General features: G+C 41.8%; 2 protein-coding genes across 2 annotated transcripts in view; one reads left to right on the top strand and one right to left on the bottom strand.

Annotated features, from left to right (window-relative positions):
- LOC127645633 (SPRY domain-containing SOCS box protein 4-like) overlaps positions 1–26,628 on the bottom strand; it is a 92,946-nt gene that overhangs the window by 15,053 nt on the left and 51,265 nt on the right. The gene's annotated exons all lie outside the window — the stretch shown is intronic.
- On the top strand, positions 23,842–26,208 carry zgc:136870 (uncharacterized protein LOC664693 homolog). The gene is made up of 2 exons (XM_052129306.1): positions 23,842–23,928; positions 24,786–26,208. The coding sequence occupies exons 1-2, from the start codon at positions 23,901–23,903 to the stop codon at positions 25,523–25,525; spliced, it is 768 nt and encodes a 255-aa protein (XP_051985266.1). The 5' UTR covers positions 23,842–23,900; the 3' UTR covers positions 25,526–26,208.

Here is a 26,628-nt window from a genome sequence, read left to right as displayed (position 1 = left end):
GACACGCTGGTGCATCCTGCTGGATTTCTTCGTCATTACAGCGGAAACAACATAACAATTCTCCGTCATTTTGGGGCATACAGATAAGTATAAGTCATCATTAGAGACTATAAAGGGTCTACTTTTATTTGTGTACACTCACAATAACAACAAAACCTTGTGCTTTTGTCAAGATGGGTGAGCTGTAAGTAGTCTCTGGGTTCACGAGCATATTTCTGAAACACGTCAAAAAACGTCTCTCTCGTCGCACCGCCGTCTGTCATCGGCCTTTATCCCTCTCGGAGGCTTAATTAGCCTGATAAGGGACCGGGTGTGTATAATCACAACCCGGCCCCACCCTCCGCCCTGCCACACTATGCATACATGTTATTTTCTCAAAAATACAAACATGTAAACACATGTTGCTCACATATTATTGTAGCCCAGTTTGTGCCAAATACAGTGTTATCAGACAACAACAACAATAAATAATCAGCAAAATCCTGTTCAAAATAGTTTTAAATGGATTATAGCATGAAAAATTTGTTGATATTTAGTTGAAATAGCTAAACTGGAACATTTAGGGCACATCTACACTTATCCGTATTGAGTTCCTAAAGTCATCATTTTCCAAAGTCAACCTGGTTCTATCGAAACATGTTACTCTATCTGCATATTTATACATGGCTAAATGTACATATCACAGCATTTTCTTGGTAGAATGAACACTAAAGACTAAGAACAATCACTTTATTTCCTTTCACACAAATCAGAAAGGGTGGATTATCAGTTCATAAACACTTCCTTTTTGTCCTGTATGTTTTGTTGATTTACAAATCCATACAGCATTCATCTTAAAAACCTCATCTGTTTGGGAGGAAATTAAACTCACCTTTAGCACCACCCAATGGCCATTTCTCCTCAGAACTGCAGTGTTATATTTAAGGAGCCATGTCATTTTAATAATTTTTCAAAAATGTCACCACCGTCAAGTTATTTCATGAAGGCTCTCCCTCAAGTATGCGGTATTAGAGATGGTTTTTGAAAAGTGTCGGTTTACAGTGGAGGAAAATACAATTCCAATGTGGATGAGAGCCGTAATTGTCGCAAAAGCAATGCATTTTCAAAAGAAAATGTATTAGTGTGGACATGGCCTTACAGAAGTGTTTATTAACGTACACAGCCCCAGCAAAATTAAATTGAATAAAGTAAGGGACATGTCAATTACCCACATGCACATAATAGAAGAAAAATAAGTGTTTGAGTTAGCACTGAATACTAATGCAAGGCCTGTTCAATTTTGATGCTGCTTAAAACTGCTACTTTAATCAAAGACATGCAATATAAACATTACAAAACAGCTGAGATAAGCGCACACCCACAAACACAAGCAGCAACACACATGCAGCAGCCAGACGCACACCAGCCGCCCACAGATTCCCGACAGCACTCAGACAGAGTTGGAGGTACAAGCTTATATTTCCCAGTAGCCCTTGTGCAGCAGAGAAACAGAGACAATTGTATCAGAAATGTCCTGCCTTTTCAATGACTTTGTAACACAACATTGTAAAAAATAATTTATTAATCAGTATTTATTGTTTCCCAGTAAAAATATATGAATATCCTTAAAATAAGTTACTGCACATTTACATCTGAAGCAATAAGGCATAAGATATTTAGACTTATTTTAAAAGAATATACTTTGAATTAAATAGATTTTTCCCTTTTTTAAACATATATTTAAAAAAAAGTTGGGTATATTCTTAAAGTCACCATGAAATCAAAATGAAGGTTTTGATGCTTTTAGTCTATATTTATTCCCTTTAAGTTCATCAATATGCTAGTGTACTTCCAAATGCTGACAAAATTCATTTTCAGAAGATAAAAACATTTAAAATCAGCAGTTCCCCTTCTGTCGCTCTCTCCACGTTGTGTCGGAGAAGCGACACTAGGGGTCTCTCTTGAGCGCCGATATTCACCTCTGATCTTATTGAAAAGGGCCAATGGGAGTTGGCAGTCGGTATTTGCATATCCCGCCCCCGGATATACGGGTATTTAAGCGGCGCAAATACGGGAGTTCATTCAGAAAATTTCTTCGGAGCCGATGGTCTGTCTGCAGTTTGCTGCGAGTTACACGCCACTTAAACATTCCTGTTTTCCTCTGACGATCTGCATGCTGTTGGATCTTGACGGCGCACAACAGCAGCTTTCTCCTTCTGCCCCTGAGCGCTTCGACAGCGCAGACACGTACACACACACACTGTGTATTAAAAGAGTTTTTTACTAAGAGTCATTTTCTCTAAAAGAGCAAACACAGCGGCGTTGAACGTCCTTTTAAGGACGCGTCTTTTTCAAGATGCCTTTCCGCCCCTGTGTCGTTCATGGATGCGGTAGAGTGCTCTCTGCTTCAGACGGCCACAGGCGCTGTCTCGTGTGTTTGGGCCGCGATCACACCGAGGCAGCGTTTGTGGATGGTTCATGTTCTCACTGCGAGAACATGACCATGACCACGTTGCGGTCGCGGCTCGCTTTCAACAGAAAGCAAGCCACCCCAGCTGCACCCGCATTGCTCCTTCTTCCCACGGGATTAAGGACGGTGCGGTTGGCGCTGGGGGCGATTTGGGGCGGCAGCGCGTGCAGTTTCGCCGGGTAGCCCCCGCGAACCTCCTGTTCCCGACACGCTCGCTGGTCTCCGTCCACGCCAGCGGCGATAGCGGCTCGCCTCACGGCCCGGCTGTCTATCCTCCCGAGTCCGAAGCAGATGAGCTCGCCGCTGCATCGGAGAGTGCGGTGTCTGATGCTGAGGACTCCCTGGACTGCCGCCTCGGGCCAGCAGGCCCAGGCTGAGGCCGACAGCTCAGATGTCCGACATGCTTGCCCAGGCCGCCTTGAGCATGGGGTTGGACTGGAACCCTCCATCCTCCCCACAGCCTTCTCGGTTGGATGATTGGTTCCTGGGGGCAGCCGCCGTTCGCGGCCTCGCATACCCCCGGTCCCTTTCTTCCCGGAGGTGCATGATGAGCTGACGCTCACGTGGAGAGCCCCGCTCTCCGCTCGTCTAGGTGCCACCCGCTCCACTCTCTCCACCCTCGACGGCGGAGAGCGCCACGGGTACGACGCGATTCCCCAGGTTGATAGGGCAGTTGCGCACCATCTATGCCCCGGTAGCCCTACCTCCTGGCGGGGTCGCCCCGTACTCCCATCCAAGCCCTGTAGGACAACATCCTCGCTTAACGCGAAGGCCTACACTACGGCTGGACGCGCTGCCTCCGCCCTACATGCAATGGCCCTCCTGCAAGTCCACTAGGCCAAAGCTCTCAGAAACATGCACGGGGGTGGACCTGATCCTGATGTGCTGCAGGAACTGCGCTCAGCGACCGACCTCGCCCTGAGAGCGACGAAGGCCACAGCGCAGGCACTCGGACAGACGATGGCCACCCTAGTGGTCCAGGAACGCCATCTTTTACTCAACCTGGTTGAGATGCGTGAGGCTGACAAAAACCACTTCCTGGACGCACCTGTCTCCCAGATTGGCCTTTTCGGTGACACCGTCGAGGACTTCGCCCAACAGTTCTCCACAGTGAAGCAGCAGACGGAGGCCATTTCACACATCATGCCCCGCCGCAGACCTGCCGCTACGGGCCCTGCCCCATCTGCCCGCCGAGGGCATCCCCCTGCGAGGAAACCAGCTCCTGCTCCGCCTCAACCCGGGCCCAGCTCTCAGCCCCAGCGTCGAGCACTCCGCAGGCAGCGCATGCCCCCTGTCTCACGAACCCCCTCCAGGACCCGGAAGGCTCCCAAGCGTTCCTGAGACAGCCGACCTCCACAGGTAAATCGAGCATGCTCAGTCGGTGCTGGACTGCCTCGCTTCCTTCAAGCCAGGCACAGTGGTCCCTCTAAAACTTTTACAGAGGCTCCTGGGGCATATGGCGTCCTCCGCGGCGGTCGCGCCGCTGGGGTTGATGCATATGAGACCACTCGAGCACTGGCTCCAGACTCGAGTCCCGAGACAAGCATGGCACCGCGGCACGCATCGGGTAAGGATCACCCCCGCCTGCCTCAAAACACTCAGACCCTGGACAGACCTCTGCTTTTTACGGGCAGGAGTGCCCCTGCAGCAGGTGTCCCGACGCGTCCTGGTCACAACCGACGCCTCCCGGTCCGGGTGGGGTGCCGTGTGCAGCGAGCACGCAGCAGCGGGCTGTTGGAAAGGGACCCCGCTGCGTTGGCACATCAATTGCCTGGAGTTGCTGACCGTCCTTCTTGCTCTCAGGAAGTTCCTACCGTTAGTTCGGGACAAACATGTCCTCGTGAGATCGGACAGCACCACGGTGGTGGCGTACATAAATCGCCAAGGCGGCGTACGCTCCCGCCACATGTCACAACTCGCCCGGCGTCTCCTCCTATGGAGCCAGCAGCGACTCAAGTCGCTGCGTGCCACTCACATCCCCGGCAAGCTCAACGTCGTAGCGGACGCGCTATCACGACAACGCCTGCCCGGCGGGAGTGGAGGCTTCACCCCAGTCGGTCCAGCTGATTTGGGAACGGTTTGGCAAGGCCCAGGTAGACCTGTTTGCCGCCCAGGAAACCTCCCACTGCCCGCTCTGGTACGCCCTAACAGAGGCTCCCCTCGGGACAGACGGCTGGCACACAGCTGGCCCTCGGGGCTGCGCAAGTACGCATTTCCCCAGTGAGCCTTCTTGCACCGGTGCTGTGCAAGGTCAGGGAGGACGAGGAGCAAGTCACGTTGGTGGCCCCTACTGGCCCACTCGGACTTGGTTCTCGGAACTCAGGCTCCTCGCGACAGCTCCTCCCTGGTGAATTCCCTGAGAAAGGACCTCCTCTCTCAGGGACGGGGCACGCTCTGGCACCCGCGCCCAGACCTCTGGAACCTCCACGTCTGGTCCCTGGACGGGACGCGGAAGAGCTAGCCGGCTTACCGGCGACCGTTGTGAATACCATCAACCAAGCCAGAGCCCCCTCTACCAGGCACCTTTACGCCCTAAAGTGGCGCTTGTTCGCAGATTGGTGTTCTTCCCGACCCGAAGACCCGCAGAGACGCGCGATTAGGTCAGTGCTTCTGTTCCTACAGGAGAGGCTGGACAGGAGGCTGTCCCCGTCCACCCTCAAGGTGTATGTTGCCGCTATCACCGCCAACCACGATCCTGTAGACAGCAAGTCTTTGGGTAAGCACGACCTGATCCTCAGGTTTCTGAGAGGCACCCGGAGGTTGAATCCCTCCCGGCCAGGCCTAGTTCCCTCCTGGGATTTCTCGGTAGTCTTGGCAGGACTCCAGAGACCTCCCTTCGAGCCGCTCGAATCAGCTGGACTCAGGGCCCTCTCTCTTAAGACGGCCCTGCTGATCGCGCTCGCCTCCATTAAGAGGGTCGGGGACCTGCAAGCGTTCTCTGTCAGCGACACTTGCCTGGAGTTCGGTCCGGCAGATACGTCTGTGATCCTAAGACGCTGACCGGGCTATGTGCCCAAGGTTCCTACCACACCATTCCGAGATCAGGTAGTGAACCTGCAAGCGCTGCCCGGGAGGAGGCAGACCCAGCCCTTTCGTTGCTGTGTCCAGTCGCGCGCCCTGCGCATTTACCTGGACCGCACACAGAGCACCAGACGCTCTGAGCAGCTCTTTGTCTGCTTTGGGGGCGGCAGAAAGGGAATGCCGTCTCCAAACAGAGGCTCACCCACTGGGTTGTCGATGCCATCACACTGGCTTATCACACCCAGGCCGTGCCCCTACCCTTACGGGTCCGAGCTCACTCAACAAGGGGTGTTAGCGTCCTCGTGGGCACTGGCCAAGGGCACCTCCCTAGCAGACATCTGTAGAGCCGCGGCTTGGGCAACACCCAACACCTTTGCGAGGTTTTACAACCTCCGCGTTGAGTCGGTTAGCGTCTTGTGTTTTCTCAGGTCCGAGCCCGTGAGAACTTCGGTAACACGTAGACTGACCGGCCGGGTGGATCGCTTGCGCTCAGCGCCCTTTCCTGACGTCAAGGTAAAGTAGTGCGCCTTCTTCCCAGGGCACCCCACTCCGAGTCGGGCCCCTGGTGATTCCTCCCCAGCCCTCCGGGTCCGTGGTTCAGCGGAGGAACTCGCCGACCCAAGCCACTGCGGGTACCCTGATGGCCACCCCGTTCTGGTATAGGGGCTCCACAGGTAAAATAAGAAGGCCTCCTGTTCGGACTCCCCTGTGTGTAATTCCACGGTTCTGTCCCCTTACGAACGGACCCCCGTGTCTCCCTTAGGCAGTTACAGCTGCCTCGGTCGCCGTGCTGTAGCAACTCCCCCCTTTCAAGGCTGGATCTACCACCGCACCATACTTTCCACACGAGCCCTAAGACGGCCGTGTGACGTGTCTACCACTTTTCCTCCCCAAGAAAAAGGGCAGGTGTGGTCTCCGCAGGGTCTGGGTAAGACCCCTTCCCTATATGCGTGTAAGGGCCCCGGCCATGATTGCTCTATGCGAGAAACATAGAGAGAAAAGAGGCCCAGCCAGGCTGGCCCGTTCCCATGTTGGCAAACATCGCCTTGTTCCCCTCCCAGGGTAACTAGAAGGACTCGATGTTCTTATGGGGCATTGGGGAAGAGTACGTGCAGCCAGGTACAGACGATGCGTGGCACTGGATGAAATCCCTGCCCGCCTCTGTATCGGCGGTCCACGTACAAGGTTCAGCGCATGGCAAGATTGGAATGGGTCCCCTAGTGTCGCTTCTCCGACACAACGTGGAGAGAGCGACAGAAGGGGAACGTTTGGTTACGTATGTAACCTCCGTTCCCGAGGGAGGAACGACACGTTGTGTCTTTCCTCCGCCATGTCACTGAACCGAGCCACTGTTGTGGCCGGACCATTTCCGGCTCCTCAGAAAAATCCTGAATGAACTCCCGTATTTGCGCCGCTTAAATACCCGTATGTCCGGGGGCGGGATATGCAAATACCGACTGCCAACTCTCATTGGCCCTTTTCAATAAGATCAGAGGTGAATATCAGCGCTCAAGAGAGACCCCTAGTATCGCTTCTCCGACACAACATGTCGTTCCCTCCCTCGGGGAACGGAGGTTACATACGTAACCAAACGTTTCTCTCTTCCGGCTTGACAGACCGAGGCGCAGTCATGACGACACAGATGGCATGGGAACCGTTTCCAATCAAATGCTTTCTAGAATGAGAACACTCCCTCCCCCTAGCGTGTCTGGTGCTGATCATGCCTTCGCAGGGTACTTCGAAAGGAGCACAATTCATGTTGTAGGTTAAATTCCAAACAGATTTTACGATAAGAATCTCTTAAAATTAGTTTTGACTTACCATTATCACCTTTCAGCCTTCTAAAGCTCTCACAGTGGAGGGTCATTGTCTTTGTATGGAATAGGGAATAGGAATGATTACTTCTAAATAAGACACGCTGACGCCAAAACTGGACGAAAGGAAACTCGCTGGAGTTTATTTATATTTTTCTGCACACAGAGGTTTCTTGGATATACCGCTTGAGTAAGTGTTCTTTATTATTTATGCTTAAGTGTATTGCGATTCAAAACGTGGACAAATTAGCTTCTACTCGCTTGTTCACATTCATCTGCATGTTCATAATGTAACCAAAGTCCCAGCCCTACGCTTTTTTTCCCCATTCTAAAAGCCGTTGCACTGGGAAATACGTCACAATACATTAATAAAGTCGGTCATAACTTCCGTTTCATGATGACTTTAAAACAAGAAAAAGCTATTTGCCAATGGGGCAAAAAATCTATTTCAATGAAAATATTCATTCAATATAAATTCTCTGAAAGTCTTAAAATCATGACTAATGTTGGTTCAAAAGTAATCTCATTTAAAACAAAATTATTTTATTGATTTTTTTATTTATTGAAGGTTCTGTTTGGAGACATATTGGATCATTTGAAGCCAATTTAAGTGATCTACTAAGTTTTGATCCTAGCGTAACTTAAGAAAACTGCATTAATAAAGGGTAAAAATTTAACATTAATGCATCAGGCAGACCTGATCACTAAGGGTGTGTAAAATATTGTTTTTCCGATTAAATCGCAATCTTTATCTGATCTTGATATCGAATTTCATGCTATGCAGCTAAAGTGAATATATTTGGCAACTAGTTTAGCCATCCTTTCACAGCGTGTTGAGAGTAAAAGTTGTTCCGTGTAATGTGTCCCCAAAACGAAATCCATGCAACCCATTTGTCATTGAATACAGTCTCATTTAATACCCTTTCTGTTCTTTACAATCAGTTGTTGATGAAAAACAACTGCAAAAAAAAAACATTTATTCTAATCATGCATCGCACAGATAAGGAAGGTAAAGCCACTAGAGCCCTCTCTATTTAACCCGTGCCCATTTAAAGGTGTGGTTTACAGAAATGCATTTTTTTGTTTGTTAGTGAGACAGTACCAGTTTTAGCACGTGTTCAACAAATCAATGTAGTAGTAAATAGTACTAATTATGCAATTTAACAATAAATATGTAACAGAAATAATGTATGAAATATAATATCTTATGTATTGATTGAATACATAATTATTTGTTCATTTTTAAAAAGCTAAAATCTGACCAAAATGATGAAAAAGTACTAAAATACAATTAATAATAATAATGTACCTAGTTAAAAGGTCCCCTGTATAATTAACAGCAATAGCTGGGAGATAATTTATTTTATATGTAAGCAAAAGGGACATTATAACTTAAATAAACCCATATGAATCAATATTGAATCTAATCGGAATCGAGAGCTTGTGAATTGGAATTGAATCGGGAAATCTGTATCAAAGAATTTCCAAATTCAAGCAAACCACTAATATGCCCCACCAGGCGAATTGACTTTTAGACACTCAAATAATAGTAAATTTAAGACATAAATGAGTCACAACATGCTAATATCTGCCACAGGTGATGAATCACAGGAACAGTGGGTGTATCCTCTCTTTGGACTTGTGGCTATAAATGAACATAACCACCAGCAAATTCAAAGCTTCCCACACTGTCATTTGATCTAAAGGACACTCAGACATTATGATTCAGAAATGAATGCTGCATCTCACTCATTAGCATTACAATTTCATTTCTTTCTTTCTACAGCTTTTTCCTCTGAGCAACAAAGAGGAAAGATGGAACCTGTTTACAAATGGTATTAAGATTCGTTCGATTATATTTATTTATTTATTTTTGTAGTCCGATTACAAGTGGACAACACTAAATATAGGTGTCAATGGGTTTAGTGATCAGATCGTTTGATCCATATTTGGAGGTTGTCGAATGTATTCTTTTTACAATTTATTTGGGAGAAATGGTGCATTAATTTTTTGTGCTTTAGTTTATTTTTCCTTCTTTTTTTTTGCACATGCAGTAACATATTGACATTGCTTGTTTGCTTCAGGATTGCGTGAGTGTACAGATAAAAGCGTGGGTCACCTTCAGGAGATTATGACTGCAGTGTGTTTCTCAGTGCGGGATAAATGTGCCGGGAGTATCTCCTTCAAGCTTCATCTATCACCAGCCTTCAGCATTTCTCAACATCTTCCCTGCTCAGTCCTATATTACCCAAGATTCTATATTAATTCACGAGACTTGGCCGTCCATCTTGCTAACCACAAGTTTACAACAGTCACTGCTATTTTAGTAATAGTTCACTCAAAATGGTCTTTTTTACCCTTTACACTTACATTGTTCTAAACAATTATGATTATTTTCTCTCCAGGAAAACAAAATATTTTATTTTATTAATTGTTGAAAAAGGTTAGCCACTATTTTATATACAGGTGAAACTCGAAAAATTAGAATATCGTGCAAAAGTTCATTAATTTCAGTAATTCAACTTAAAAGGTGAAACTAATATATTATATAGACTCATTACAAGCAAAGTAAGATATTTCAAGCCTTTATTTGATATAATTTTGATGATTATGGCTTACAGCTAATGAAAACCCCAAATTCAGAATCTCAGAAAATTAGAATATTACATGAAATCAATAAAAAAAAGGATTTTAAATACAGAAATGTCGGCCCTATGAAAAGTCGGCCCCTTTTGCATTAATTACTGCCTCAATGCGGCGTGGCATGGATGCTATCAGCCTGTGGCACTGCTGAGGTGTTATGGAAGACCAAGATGCTTCAATAGCGGCCTTCAGCTCTTCTGCATTGTTTGGTCTCATGTCTCTCATCTTTCTCTTGGCAATGCCCAATAGATTCTCTATGGGGTTCAGGTCAGGCGAGTTTGCTGGCCAATCAAGCACAGTAATACCATGGTCATTGAACCAGGTTTTGGTACTTTTGGCAGTGGGGGCAGGTGCCAAGTCCTGCTGGAAAATGAAGTCAGCATCTCCATAAAGCTTGTCTGCTGAAGGAAGCATGAAGTGCTCTAAAATGTCCGGTAGGCGGCTGCGTTGACTCTGGACTTAATAAAGCACAGTGGACCAACACCAGCCGATGACATGGCTCCCCAAACCAACACAGACTGTGGAAACTTCACACTGGACTTCAAGCATCTTGGATTGTGTGCCTCTCCATTCTTCCTCCAGACTCTGGGACCTTGGTTTCCAAATGAGATGCAAAATTTGCTCTCATCAGAAAAGAGGACTTTGGACCACTGAGCAACAGACCTGTTCTTTTTTTCTTTAGCCCAGGTAAGACGTTTGACATTTGAAGCCCATGTCCAGGACCCGTCTGTGTGTGGTGGCTCTTGATGCAGTAACTCCAGCCTCAGTCCACTCCTTGTGAAGCTCCCCACACATTTGAATGGCCTTTTCCTGACAATCCTCTCCAGGCTACGGTCATCCCTGCTGCTTGTGCACCTTTTTCTTCAACACTTTTCCCTTCCACTTAACTTTCTATTAATGTGCTTTGATACAGCACTTTGAGAACATCCAACTTCTTTTGCAATTACCTTTTGAGGCTTTCCCTCCTTGTGGAGGGTGTCAATGATGGTTTTCTGCACAACTGTCAGGTCAGCAGTCTTCCCCATGATTGTGAATTCAACTGAACCAGACTGAGAAAGGCTCAGGAACCCTTTGCAGGTGTTTAGCTGATTAGAGTGTGACACTTTGAGCCTACAATACTGAACCTTTTCACAATATTCTAATTTTCTGAGATTCTGAATTTGGGGTTTTCATAAGCTGTAAGCCATAATCATCAAAATTATAAAAATAAAGGCTTGAAATATCTTACTTTGCTTGTAATGAGTCTATATAATATATTAGTTTCACCTTTTAAGTTGAATTACTGAAATTAATGAACTTTTGCACGATATTCTAATTTTTCGAGTTTCACCTGTATAATGAAATCGAATGGGGACTTGGGCTGTCCAAAAGTTCCAAAAGGGTGGGAAAATAAGTATAAAAAGTATCATTAACCATCATAAGAATAGTTCATATGACTCTTGTACTATATTCAAAGTCCTCTGAAGTCATATTATAGTATGCCATATTTAGAGCTACACTAAGTAAGATGTTTTTGTTAGAAATGAACGCAATTTCATTAATAAGTGATTACACCAACAACCCGTCTTCAAAAGCATGTTTTTGCCTTATCCCGATTCACTACGGTAAGTCTACAATACAGATTTTTATTTAGAGCTGTCAGAACGGATACTAAATGGCAGGCATACGTCATTTGTCCTTGCATGGTTACGTCATGTCCATAAGCACAGAAACAAGATCCAGCTGAGGTGCGACTCGTGCGAGAGTCGGAGAAGTTTGATCTCATTTAACGTAACATGAGATCACATTAAACTGTAATGATGACTCATGACTCATGAGAGCAGCATTGCAGCTCGCACCTGACTGAGGAGAGGAAAAATTACACAGATCACAGTCCAGATGCACTCTAAACCTTCCAAACAGCTTCATCTTATGTAGATCGCAAAGTACAAGGGAATTATACAAAAATAACAAATAAGTGAATATAGAAGCACTCTCGTTGTGGAATAAGCAGAGCCGGAGCTTTTTAAAGGAAACATCCCGGTGTTACATCTTAAATGCAGTTATATTTAATGTTTTATAGCTTTATTAAAGTTCAAATAATACGGAGGCAGATCATGTAAATAACTACAAACTCAGAAACTGGCATTTCTCTGTGCGGTCTAAGGGGCAGAGATTGAAAGTGTACCCAGCTGAGGTGCACTCTGTTGCGGGGACGCTCATCCCTCGAGCGCACACACTTAATGCAGCTAGATTATAACACGATGGCTCGTGACTTATCAAATCATAATATATGTCACTGTGCATTTCTTATTGTGAAGAAAATTGGCAATATGCAGCTTTATTAATAATAGAGAGTTTGTGTTTTGTGAGTTAAACATGGATTGTAGTGAACAGAAAGGTGAGAGAGGAAGTCTTCGCCCGATTATACACTGCAACAAAATACGTTTATGATTTGTTTTGGCTTGTTTTCCAATAAAATTATCTAAAACAAATGTACATTTACTTTAGGAACTATACTGCAGAAGAAAAAATTGTTACCTGAGAATGTTTATTAAATCTCGAAAAATACCAAAATAAATGTAAGCGCATCGTAGTTCAAGCGGGAAGACTAACAGCATACATCATCGCACCATTAGCTAGGTAACTCCTAGCCAATCACATGAAAGCCATTGCTTTATAAGTCTGCTCACAATCTATCACATTGCTTTTTCAGTGTGCTAACACGGCAACCAGTTGAGTCCTGTCATGCACGTGGTAGGCTCCTCGTCCATGCCTCTTATCTCAGGCAGGATTTGACAATATTTTCAGATCGCCAGACGGGGATTACGCCAAAGAGAGACATTACATTTCTGTTTTATATTCATCAAATAAATGTCATCTTAAATTTCACTCAAGTCTGCGAGTCTTACTGATAATAATAATAAGATATTTTTGTCTACAAAACAAATTTCAAACACTTAAGCGTACGCCTTCAGATCAAAATATTTTTAAGATCATGAGAAACATTTCAGTCAAGTGTTTCAAAACTTACAATAATATATTATTATATGAACATATTTTAGCAGCGTTCGAGAAGATATCAAATTCAGTATATATAGGAAAGTACAGGAATTTGGACGCAGCTTTTGTCTGGTTCATCAGTACACTGATGCATTAGACCAAATAACACAGCAATCAGCAAAAGCCCACAGGCACTTGCAGAGAAGGTCTGTGCAATAGTATACATAATAAATGAAGCAGGAAAGCCATATACAACCCAGACAAGCTGTCAAGCTCTTACTCCCTTGACATTTAATGGCATTCACCATGACAAATAGCTTACACCTTAAATCTTTCGGACAGCAACACTTTTAACCACACTACTGGGTTAGTGGGGCTCTGTATAGATGCAGCTATTATCTGTGATCTTGCTACATGATGCACATGGTTAAGAGATTTACTGCAAGTGCTTGGGTGTGGAAGGACAAGATGAGTGGTTTTAAGCATGTTTTTACTGCATGCAGTTGCTAGAGTGTTCTGGGTGGTTGTTTACTGGCACAATTCAAAAAGCCCACCTCTAAGTCTTTATGATAATCTGGTTCCTAAATATGAATCAGATTCCTCCTTCAATGTCTATGAGATTTTTCCCTCTGTTTTATCATCTACCAGGTAAAAAAATAACTTTGATTGCTTAAAGTAACTGCACACCTTTCCTCAAAAAGCCACAAGATTTAAGGTATCGTTTGTGTACATAGAACAAATGGCATTGGGCAAGTTACACACTGAAGTTAATACTCATGCTAAGGGGTTTGTTCAAATCCCTAGCCCTAAGTATGAGCAATAGTAAACGTGACATTTAAATGCTCACAGGTTGATATATATATATATATATATATATATATATATAGGGTTAGGTTAGGTAGGGTTAGGGGACATTCTCTCAAATATTGGAGGAATGTGAGTGAACATTTTACCACTGAAGATTTCAGACCAGACCAGAAACAAAGGGTCAATATCTGAATTCATTGGCTGTGCATGTGCTGTTTTTCCAGTGAAATCAGGTATGTGTGAAAACATTGCCATTGTCACTCCTCCCTCAGCACTCCGCTCCTCTAATTCACCGCACCTGCACTCAATTCACTGGCTCATAACTGCCTGCATAAATAACTCTCCTTCATGCCACTTCACTGTCAAGTCTAACACAAAGGACAGTTGGTTTCATTAACTACAACTTGTGTGGCTTGAAATCCTGACTGTCATATTGTCTAAATACAGTATTTCTGCTAAAGAAAAAGCACAAGTAGATAACGCAACGTCATTGCTCCGAAATAAAGGTTGGTTATTTACTGCAGTAATGTTTTTTTCCTATTATTATTTGGAAATGTTTTATTTTATATTGTTTTGGACTGTTTTGGTTTGTGAACGGCACTTGGTCTTTGAAAGTTTCTCTTGTAAACAATGACGCGATTCCTGCCTCCTCCACGTGACGCGTGACCTTACCAACAAGCTTACGTCATCCCTCTCATGAGCACGCATCGCAGAGGTGTACGGAAGTGAACATTTGTAGTTAAAAAGTATATAAGTATTGTTTTGTTTCTAAAAATAATCAATTGTCTGGGTTAAGAAGAACTTTATTTGTCCTGTGGATTATTTTGTTGCATCCTAAATATGTATTTTGGACCGTCAAAAAAATTTACATTCACTTGCATTGTTTAAAGGAGGAAGCTTGAAAGGAAAAACTAAAAATCTTAAATTCTGTTTTGATGAAGAAAGAAACTCTGATACATCTTTGATGGCCTGAGGGTGAGTAAATTATCAGCAAATTTTCATTTTTGTGTGAACTATTCCTTCAAGTAGAATATTGGGTTATTATTATAATTTTTTTAAATACTTTCCTAACCTAATGCCGAGTTTACAATACAAAATTTTAAACCTGATTTTCGCTCACTGACAGTTTTGTGGAGATCGGCAACAAAAGCCTGAAATCGTAGGCAAATCGGAGCTCGCTCCATTGAGAGATGATCGCAATGTATGAACTATCAAAAGACGTGATCTGAGAGAAGCGCAGACGCGTCGCCGATGTCAGCGAGATATCTAGAATGTTAAATATCTGGACCTGTCTGCTATTCCAAATCGTGCAATTTGAAATATGTTTTGACTGAATTCAACTGCAGCGTTGACATGCAGCCAATGAGAGAGCAAGAAACGGGGCACAGAAAGTTTAAGTGGGAGGAGTCCTGATGTACCTGCAACTAGCATGGCTGCGATATCAAGAAAGTCTCATTGGACCGAAGAAATTGAGGAACAATTAGTGGAACATTGGCAGGAGCACAAGTATTTTTGTCTTGTTTTCCTGTCAAATTCTCTAAACTTTCTTAACACATGATTTATTTACTTGTCAAGTAAAATGGGATAAGATATTAAGTCTTGTTTTAAGATAATCTGACTAAATTTAGTGAACTTCAGACTCAAAACAACAAAAAAATCTGCCAGTGGGGTAAGCAAAATAAACTTGTTTTCTCTTTAAATTAAGTTTATTTTGCTTACCCCATTGGCAGATTATTTTTCTTGTTTTGAGTGCTTGATGTTTCATCTGAACTGTACCACAACCAGGTGGAGAAAGAGAAGAGTTGGAGAGAAATTGCCAATTCTCTTGGACAGTCAGATAAGTAAATGGGTAGATTTTTCAGTAGGAGCTACTTTTTCATATTGTAACCAACAAAATATATGATTAACAACATACACATCATATTCTGAAATGCATAACATAAGATCATGCATTTGTTTTCATATCTTGTATCACTTTTCACGTGTATTCTGTTGTGAAACGTACTTTGTAGTCCAGGCAGATTCGTCGGGGATTCGTCAATAGTGAAATGTTTTGTAATGTGTTCATCCCTGTCTGGATTCGTTGTGTAATTTGAAAACGCTACGACTTCCATGACAAGACACACAGTTGTGTAATATGAACGGTACCACGATCCGACATCTTTGAAAGTCGTGTAGTGTGTAGGAGGCATACAACTTTTGCCTGAACCTAACCAATAGTGTTTTAAAATATAAATGAAATGTTTAATCCTTACATCCTTACCAAAACAATGCCTAAACCTACCTGTTAGTGTTTTAAATATACTCTAAATAATTGAGAAGTTAAAAAAGACATACTTACCTTATCAATGCCTAAATCTAACCATTAGTGTTTTAAAATGCAGAAGCAAAATGAAAAAGCAAATTTTCTGAATCAACCACCTCGTTTTATGCTGCTTCTATGACTCTGTAATGTCACGTATCAGCTAAGTTCATGGCTGGATTTGAACCGCGGTCCTCGGCCGCCCTATTAGGTGAGCTACCATGCAAACTAACCATGCTGGAATAAGGGTATATATGCAGGTAAGGCTGTAATAATCGCATTGAAATATATTGTTTTTTAAAGATGTGTTTGAGAGAAAGTGTGTTGATATAATAAAATAGCAGGTTCTGACTAATAGAAAGAATATTTTTTATTTATAAATTGATTAATGAGCCATTAAAGTCATGATTTGAGTGAAAGTGAATAAAACACGCAGTTGTTGTAGCACCTCTAGTGTTAATTTCTCCTGGAAACGGCAGGGGACTTTACCTGGAGACACGTTTAACAGGTTTTGTAAAAATGTATAGTCACATTTTCACTACAGGTTTGAGCTACTCTATACTCTGTATACTTTCACATACATTGACTCACACAGACACACACACAGCTGGAGTGTAAAGCAACACTTCTAGTTGAAGCATTAAAGAAAGACAGCATTTCTTTTAAGTTCATCATAGATTCAAACAGTGCAAAGTGAGAGCAGTGCGCACAAGGGGATCACTGCAATGTGACTTGTCTTGGAGCTACAGCCCACAAAGATATCTTCCTTATCCTACTCATCTTAGCTCTTTTTTCTCTCTCCTCTTTTCAAACTATAATGTGTTTTAAGGTCAAAACTCTGCCATGAGCCACTACAACTGGGCAACAGGACTCTGAGCTGAAAATTTACTAAAAACAGGAGGTAAACAGCCTCTTCAAGAGTTGCTGGAATATGGTATGATATTAATCTTGATGTAGCTGTAAAACAAGCTCTAGCATGGGTGATTCTGCTTAAAGTTATTGTTATACAGTGACTGTTAATGCTCACAAATGTGGTTGAAAGCCATGCAATTTAGATCCAATGATTCCTGTAAAGCACTCATAATAGTAAATCAAGCTTCCAAGACAGTAAATCAAGCAAGATTACTTAAGGAAAAGGGAAGAAAATGAGGGCTGATGTTTTAGAAAACCAGTGGGACATTAGGAGGAAAAATAAGTGTCTGTAGGTAGTTGACTTAACATGGTGTGCAGTCAGTATGTTTACATGCACAATTATGATTGAGCTACAGCATCTTTTTGCATAGCCAAGCTAGAGTTTTCATCTGTCAGTCAAGTGTATTTGAAACAATGTGTAATTTAATATTTTAAATAAGGACATCAGCCAGGGAAGAGCTAGTTGCCCATCACCTCTGTCTTTTGAGCGTGCACACAGCGTCAAGGCCAGTTGAGGTCCGATTAACATGTATAGCCTACATGCTACACGATCTACCATCAAAATATTTAATCTGTTTGTCCGACTTTGCAAAAAGCAGACAAATTTAGGTTTACCTAAGGCATTTATAAGACATTTAAAAAGACAAATGTATGTGAATGGCATATGAGTGGCAGTGTCCTACAATATGACATGCCATACTACATCTACAGTTATTTTAAACTCTTGTATAATTATTATTATACGTGCATTCTTTGTTCTCTTAATAACTGAGAATGTTTATATTTCTAAAAAGAAATTTGTCACACATCAAGACTAAAAGGTGGAGCTAAAGGGTATTTTCGTTTCTGAGTAAAAGCCTGAAACTAAAATTTTAAATAAACTTTTGCTTTGATGATTTGATTGAAAAATAGTTTTTATATCATAATCAGATCAGATCAGCTTTATTGCCAATTGTGCTTAAACATATAAGAAATTTGTCTCGGTGACAGGAGCTTCTAGTGCATAACAATACAAAACAGCAATAAGACATAGATAATAATAAAAAATTGAATTAAAAATGTTAATAGAAAATAAAAGTATATATAGAACACACAATAAGACATAACTGTTATGAGATGGATAGCCTGAGGGAAAAAAACTGTTCCTGTGCCTAGCGGTTCTAGTGCTCAGATCTCTGAAGCGTCAGTCAGAAGGCAACAGTTCAAAAAAGTAGTGGGCAGGGTGAGTGGGATCCAGAGTGATTTTTTCAGCCTTTTCCTTCACTCTAGAAGTGTATAGTTCTCATTGGGCAACCAGGAATCCTATCAGCAGTCCGACCTGTCCTTTGTAGTCTTCTGATATCCAATTTCTTAGCTATTGAAGTGCAGAGGACAGACTCAATGACTGCTGAGCAGAACTGTATCAGCAGCGCCTGTGGTAGGTTGAACTTCCTCAACTGGCGAAGGAATTACAACCTCTGCTAGTCGATGTGGGTCACCCACTTCAGGTCATGTGAGATGGTAATGCCCAGGAACCAGAATGACTCCACTGCTGCCACAGTGCTGTTTAGAATGGTGAGGGGGGACAGTGTTGGGGTGTTCCTCCTTAAGTCCACAATCATCTCCATCTTTTTGAGCGTGTTCAGCTCCAGGTTGTTTTGACTGAACCAGACAGCCAGCTGTTTAACCTCCCTTCTGTATGCAGACTCATCGTCTTCTTAAATGAGGCAGATGACAGTGGTGTCATCTGCAAACTTCAGGAGCTTGACAGAGTGGTCCTAGGCAATGAAGTCATTGGTGTACAGGGAGCATAGTGGGGTTTCAGCTGCTTCATTTGGCAGATTTTAGTTCTGTCTACAGATCGGAAGAATATGAACCAGACAGTGATCAGAGAGTCCCAAATCTGCTCTAGCGAGCAATATGTATCCTATATTGTTGTGTAGCAATGATCCAGAATATTTCTGTCTCCGGTGGGACATGTTGTTTGGACATTGTGGCAGGGCGGAGGGCGGGGCCGGGTCATGATCCTACACATCCGGTCCCGTATTAGGCTAATTAAGCCACCGTGAGGGATAAAGGTCGACTGCAGAGGATTGTGCGGGAGAGAGAGATCGTTTACGGACATGTCCGTCATGTGTGTGTTTATGTTGTCTTTTAAGTTTATCATTAAACTATTATTTATATTGAAAAGCCGGTTCTCGCCTCCTCCTTTCCATCGATCACTTTACAGACATGTTGACATGCTGTTTGTATTTGGGCAGTTCACGTGTGAGGTTTGCTTTGTTCAAATCTCCAAGAATAACAATAACTGAGTCCAGGTAATATTGTTCAGTGTCTGTGATCTGATCAGCCAGCTGTTGCAGTGCAGCACTCATGCACACGTTTGGCAATATAAAAACGCTCACCAGAATAAACGAAGAAAACTTCCGTGGCACGTAGAAAGGATTACAGTTAATAAAGAGCGATTCCAAATTAGGACAGCAAATCTTCTTTAACTTTGTTACATCTGTACACCAACTTTCACTGATGTAAAAGCATGTTTCATCGCGTTTTCCCCATTAAATCGGCAATGCAATCCGCTCTGAATAGCTGAAAGCACGGCTGGTGTAAAGCGTTGTCCGGAATGGCTTCACTCAGACAGGTTTCTGTGAAGCACAAGGCAGTAGAAGTTGAAAAGTCCTTGTTTGTACAGTTGAGGAGATGAAGTTCATCCGTTTTGTTAGGAAGAGAGTAGAGATTTGCTAGATGAATGCTCGGCAGCACCATTTGAAAGCCGCTCCGACGGAGCTTGACCGAGCTCGTCTGCGTCTCTTGAACAGCAAAGCTGCACCTCTGACTAAAATCTCCAGCATCTGAATATTCAAAAACTGGGAAAAGATTGTATGGTATATGCTGCCGAATGTTCAGCAGTTCGGCCCCGGTCATGCTTTTTGGAACAAATTACTAAACACAGGACAAACAAACAAAAACAACAAAAGAATAGGAGCACTGCACACCAAGATGGCCATCTGTGGCACCATCATGATGTAATCAGAGTATAATAAAGAGTATAAAACCAAATATGTTACTTAGTTATCAATAATCAATAAATTAATAATTCATGTTAAAACCTGATGACTCACAGAGTCAGAGACTTCTAGTACATCAATTACTCTAAAACTCCAGAGTAGTCTGTTTTAGGGCAAATTACAAAAGGAGCATGTCAACAATTTTTGCAGCACCTTTGTTGGTAGGTTTAGCAAACAAATTCTCTTTTTATCAATAACTATTTTTCATTGTATATAGTTCTTGAGTTGGCTATATGGTACTTTGGAGGTTAACCTGTTGATACCTGTTGGCACAAACCATGAAAATGACATACCTGAACTTAAATGGTTGTATTTACTGGACCCTTTGGAGTATGGACACAGTTGTAGTATCTTTTGAAAGAAGACACTTTGGGCTTTATTTCCCAAGTTTAAAGTTAGAGAAGCTGAAGTTTGAAGTAATGGAAATATTTTGTGCTTAAAAAAACAATAATTAAAGTGCCAAGACAACCCAGAAATACAATGTTCTCAAAGCCACAAGTCTAAAGAAGTAACATTTTAAATGTGAAGATGATCTAACATAAAATTTGGTTCCTGCAAGCTTTTTTCTCTGTAAAATTGCTGGAAGCCTACAGAGTAAAAATAAGGTTTTGCCTTTCAAGGCGACACAAAATCTGACTGCACTGCTTGGCATATTGATAATATACAGATTTACAACATGAATGCTGCTCAGATTGCATAGTTTGTTGAAGAACGATGACGAAGGGTAATTCTCTCAGGCAAGATCTCATGTAAACAATGGAGAATATATCAATATGGGTCGTTTAATTTATGATGGTGAAGAATTCCAGGATCGCAAAGGTTGTGTTTTTCCTAGATTCAAATCATGTCATTTAATTTCTTCTTCATGTATAATACTACAAATATTTCTCAGATTTATCACTTTTATTGACAAAAAGTGCTATTGGATGTTTTTCAATGAATGCTTGTCATGGACAATTGACCCAAGTGTAGCGAACTGGCGATCGCGTTTTCATAACAAAGGTATGAAGTCCTGTTTTGATATTGCATGTTTTCATTTGTACTCCAGGCACAAATAACTAAATTGTTGTTTCTGAAGCATTGCTAACATGAAACAGAGATCGGATATCAATGTTGAACCCTTAGACCTTTGAAAAGATGTATAATTTGTTAACATTAATTACATTTATAGACGGTAAATCATATAATAAACGTGAGTAATGTCACTACGGGGGATTGCGTATCAACAGGTTAAAAACGTTCTTAATGTTACATTACAGGTTCTTCAAATCAGTGTATTAGTTTCTAGGTTCTTTAAAATATCATTTTTCTAAACAACTAATAAATAATAAGACTCCCAGCATGTGCAGGCTCATGCTACTTTCCACGATCCACATGCCCCATTGAGAGCGAGAACCATCGCAACCACAAGGATGTTACCCCATATGACTCCACCCTCCCTAGCAACAGGGCCAATTTGGTTGCTTAGGAGACCTGGCTGGAGTCACTCAGCACACCCGGGATTCAAACTCGTGACTCCAGGGGTCGTAGTCAGCATTAATACTCGCTGAGCTACCCAGGACCCCGCACAGTCATTCATCCTTGAATGTTTACCTAAATGTTATATATTGTATTTAATATTGTTGTTATAATAATAATAATAATAATAACTTTATTCTTATATAGCGCCTTTAAAGCAGCTTCTCAAGGCGCTTTACATAATAAAACAAGCAAAACAAAAATACATCACAGAAAAAAAAACAAAAAAAAAAACAAGATAAAATACAATAAAATAAAAGTCAAATAAAAGCTAGCCTAAAAAATGCGTTTTCAATAAAGATTTGAAATTACTTAAAGACTGTGCATCTCTAATATTTGAAGGGAGTGCATTCCAAAGTCTAGGAGCATAGGATGAGAAAGCCCTATCCCCTACAGTACGCAACCGAGTCTGTGGGACTGCCAATAGACCAGCTTGTGAAGAGCGTAAATGACGCTTGGGTGTGTATAAAGTTAAAAGCGCAGACAAATACTGCGGTGCCAGACCATGCAGTGCCTTATATGTGAGCATAAGTATTTTAAAATCGACTCGGAACTTGACCGGGAGCCAGTGCAAAGACTTTAAAATAGGTGTAATATGCTCATTTCTTCTGATTCCAGTCAAGATCCTAGCAGCAGAATTTTGAACACATTGTAATTTGTTCAGTGTGGTTTTGGAACTCCAGCAAGAAGTGCATTGCAATAGTCAATGCGAGAAAAACTAAAGTATTGATAAGCCTTTCAGTCACAGAGAGGGATAACATAGAGCGAAGTCTGGCAATATTTCTGAGATGAAAATAAGAGTTCTGTAACAATGTACCGCACATGAGAGTCGAAGGACAGACTAGAATCAAATATAACTCCCAAGTTTTTTAACTTAGTCTGTGCCTCCAAGTCAGTCCCATCTATGTTCAGAATTAGTGAACCAGCCTTACGAAGCTGATGAGGAGTGCCAATAAGCAAGAACTCAGTCTTATCATTATTTAGACACAAAAAATTTTGAGACATCCATGTTTTTATCTCAGAAATACAGTGTGTTAAAAAAGAACATCCAGATTTTGACCAGGCTTAGAGTGAATATAAATCTGAGTGTCATCTGCATAACAGTGATAATTAAGTCCAAGTGATCTTAGTAGCAGTCCGAGTGGAAAGATGTAAATGCTAAAAAGTAAGGGACCAAGAATTGAACCTTGGGGAACACCCGTACGGACAGAACCAATCTCAGACCGAAAACCATTCATACAAACAAACTGTTTACGATGCGAGAGATAAGATCTAAACCAGGTTAATACAGTCTCAGAAACACCAAAGACATTTTCCAGACGGTTTAGTAGAAGATTGTGATTAACAGTATCAAAAGCGGCACTAAGATCGAGAAGGATAAGAATGGAAAGAGAACCAGAATCTGAGGCTATCAACAGGTCATTGGTGACCTTAACCAAGGCTGTCTCAGTACTATGAAATTTTCGAAAACCAGACTGAAGGGGCTCAAAAGATTATTTACTGAGAGATGACTATGTAGCTGCAAAGCCACAACACGTTCCAAAATTTTTGCCAGAAAAGGAAGATTTGATATAGGGCGATAGTTATTTATGTTATCCAACTCTGCATCACGCTTCTTCGGAACAGGCGTTACAGCAGCAGTTTTCAATGCTGCAGGGACAACACCAGAACACAAAGATTCATTGACAATGCCAAGAACAACTGGACACAATGAATCAAAACAGGATTTAAACAGGCTTGTAGGGAGGGGATCAAGTATGCAATTGGTAACTTTCATACCTGTTACCTTGTTAATATTATTTTAAATTGTTGTTTAATTTAATATTGTTTTTAAATGGTTTAATGCCGATATAGTAAAGGTAAAATGGTAGTCACCATCCACATTTACTCACACAGTGAGAATTCAAACAGTTTATTTTGATACTTTTGAATGAGAAGTAATTTGGTCACGTTTTGGCACAGAATCAAACATGTTACTTATTTGTGGTCTTGATAGTTGTCATAACTTAACAATCAAAACAAACACTTTACTTCCATTTACTTCTGAAGAACACAACATTCCACTGTAAAATGCAGCATAATCACAATGGTTAGTACTACAAAGATTCAGACTTATTTTAGTTTTATAACTCTAGCTGTAAAATGTAGATTATTATATAAACATATCTTTGTTAGAGCTGATAGCCCAAGCAATAAATTCCATTACAAAATGACACGGTGACAGGAACTAACAGCGGCTTATCTTTATTTCTGATGCCAGATGAGGGAGGTGACTTCTGGTCACGCCCCTCTCATAGAAAGACAATGATCAGTGACTCGTCTGCGCTTACATTTATAAAAAAAACCTGTTGGATGGGCTTGGACTGCATTACGAGTGAATTGCAAAATACTCTATAAGGGGATTCATGGACAACAGAAACTTGTCAAATAATGGTAAGACTGCGGTGTTTGGAAAGATTGCTATAACAAAAGGCTGAGCAAAAAATATTATATTATTACACTGACATGCAAGCAATCAGAGAAAAAGACTATATTGTTACAAACAAATGGGCTTCAATAGGTAGAGGCTGGCTGAAACTTAGTGACATACAATATTTTGGGGAGGTGTGGGTTTTGCTGGGAAAATTATGACTAAAGTCAAAAGACTATAAAGTCTGGTCCATGCAACAATCAACTTAGACGTAAAGCAACCAACCAAATTTGATTTAGTTTTTACATGTTGTTTAGGGGCAGGTTTATCTGTAATAATTAATACCACAATAACCGACAAGTCTGGGGAAAATAATTGTGGAACTATGTGCAGATTACTGATTGCTTTCTGATTTTTGTCTGAAATGAAGCAAAAATTCAGTTCTGATTGTGGATATCTAGTTAACTTGCAACAACATGCCTCAAACCACACCATAGAATCCGTAAAAGATTTGATACCACTAACTAGGCAAACTTTGGCAAATCCAAGACTTAGCTGTTCCTCATTGCATCAATCTAATCCAGGTTTAAAACAATGTGTTGATCTCATAAATTGTGTAAAGTCAGCCAATCAGATTAGAACATGCCTGATTGAGAAAGCTCTTAACTTATTCTTTGTAGTATGTACCAGAGTCATGTAAAATGTTTGCTTGCATGGGTGCGTAAGAATACTGAACGGAGTATAACATAGCAATTAAAGCAGTTTTAACTGCATAGTAACAGAGCTGGTGAAATTCTGTTCAACATTTCTGAATGTAAATTGTATTTGTCCACACAAAATCATACTTATCAATTTTCCATTCACACCTGGTTTCAAACAGGCCTTCATCTGAGACTGCTAATCATAGGGCAGAAACGGACTGGAAGGAGTTCTGTAGGCAACACAATCCTGGGCAAGTGTGTGTTCGATAAATGGGGTGGAGCAGATAGCGCTGTAGCACTTGGAGAATCTGAGGGCCGCCAACTGTTGGTCGTGGATGCCTGTGGGTGGGGAGCAGAAGAGAATCTCATCCCTAAACAGGAGAAGGTGGATCTACATAACGCCCTGTCACTATGCGAGCCTGGACCCCATGTTCTGCTTCTAGTCATTCCCTTACTGCACTTCAGAAACGCAGAGAGAGCAGTCCTAAAAAACCGCATGGAGCTCCTTACAGAGGGCGTATGGAGGCACACCATGGTTGTGTTCACGCTGGGTGATCGGCTGCGAGACTGCAGCATACAGGATCACATTAAGGCATCTGGAGAGGATTTACAGTGGGTGATGGAGAAGTGCAGGTACAGGTACCGAGTGCTGAACAACAAGACTCCACAAGACAGACAACAAGTCTCTGGTCTACTAGACCGTGCAGAAGACATGCTGATGGAGAACGGGGGATGGCACTTCTCCCTACACATGTACTGCAGGCTGGAGGAGGAATGGTGTCGAAGAGGGAGAGAATTGAAAGAAAGGCAAGATGGAATGGAACGAATGATCCAAGGACTAGCTGTAGTTCCCAATCAGACCAGACAAGGTGTTCTGCATTTGAACGATACTCCAGTGAAAGTAGTTTTCCATGGGTAATGTCTGCCAAACAAGTTACGCTGCACAACTATTGTTTTGGCATGAACTGAAGTGATATTTTGAGCTGTGGAAATGCAAAAAATTACCATCTGCTGTACATGGTAGTTGACACATAACATGTCCATGGATTCTTTTTAACATCATCAACATTTTAGAGTAGAATTTAGAAGACAAAGCATAGACTTTATGTTCTACGACTGTTTATAACAGTTTTTAAACACCTTTTTGATTCCAAAATTATTTTAAACCATTCTTTTAATTTGTGTGGTGTGACAATAAAATTTTTACACATACAAATATTCCATAAAGTCACTCAATTAACCACAAAAGTTGCATGCATAATATTAGGAATTAGGACATTTTTGTAATTAGTTTGAGTGCAGCATGCCATATTGCAGAACATGTAAACTTTCCAATAGTATTTCCTGTCACCTACCCACATTTCTTTGGTTTTAAGTATTTTTTTTTTGTCTCTTTTGTTATATAATCTTTAATGTAAGTTCACATGTTATATGGTAACTTCTCACAGTGGAAAAAAGTGCCATCCATTGTTCCTGGCAGGCTACTCTGCCTTGCAGGCTGCATTTGGTTAGGATTAGGTCATGTACTGCCTTCCAGGAACAAAACGTGGCACCTTTGTACAATAGACTCACATACAACTGACTCATATTGCCTCCGATGGATTTTCATGACAATCCTGAATAAATGTTAAATTCTTAAAAGATATCATCTTAAGTGGTTTACTCTTTTGGTCAGTTAGATTTCTGCAACATGCCTCCAATTCATTTAATTGAAGGGATAGTTCACCAAAATGTTTTGTTTCAAACCCATATGACATTTCTTCTGAGGAGCACAAATGGAGATGTTAGAAACAATGTTAGCCTCAGTCACATTCACTTATTTACTTATTTTTATTCAAAGAAAGTCACATTTGTTTGGAACAACACACGGGTAAGTAAATGATGGCAGAATATACATTTTTCCCTTTCCCTTTAATTACTCATTAATTTGTTTATATCAATTTTGTCTTTATTGTAAATGGAGAGTGCAGAAGTAAATTGTAGGATAAAGAGAGGGGGAATGGGATTGGGATATGACACAGG

Source organism: Xyrauchen texanus, chromosome 6, assembly GCF_025860055.1.
Source record: "Xyrauchen texanus isolate HMW12.3.18 chromosome 6, RBS_HiC_50CHRs, whole genome shotgun sequence".
NCBI classification, from domain to species: Eukaryota; Metazoa; Chordata; class Actinopteri; order Cypriniformes; family Catostomidae; genus Xyrauchen; species Xyrauchen texanus.
Note: the sequence above shows the minus strand (reverse complement) of the source record. Positions and strands in the feature narration are given on the sequence as shown.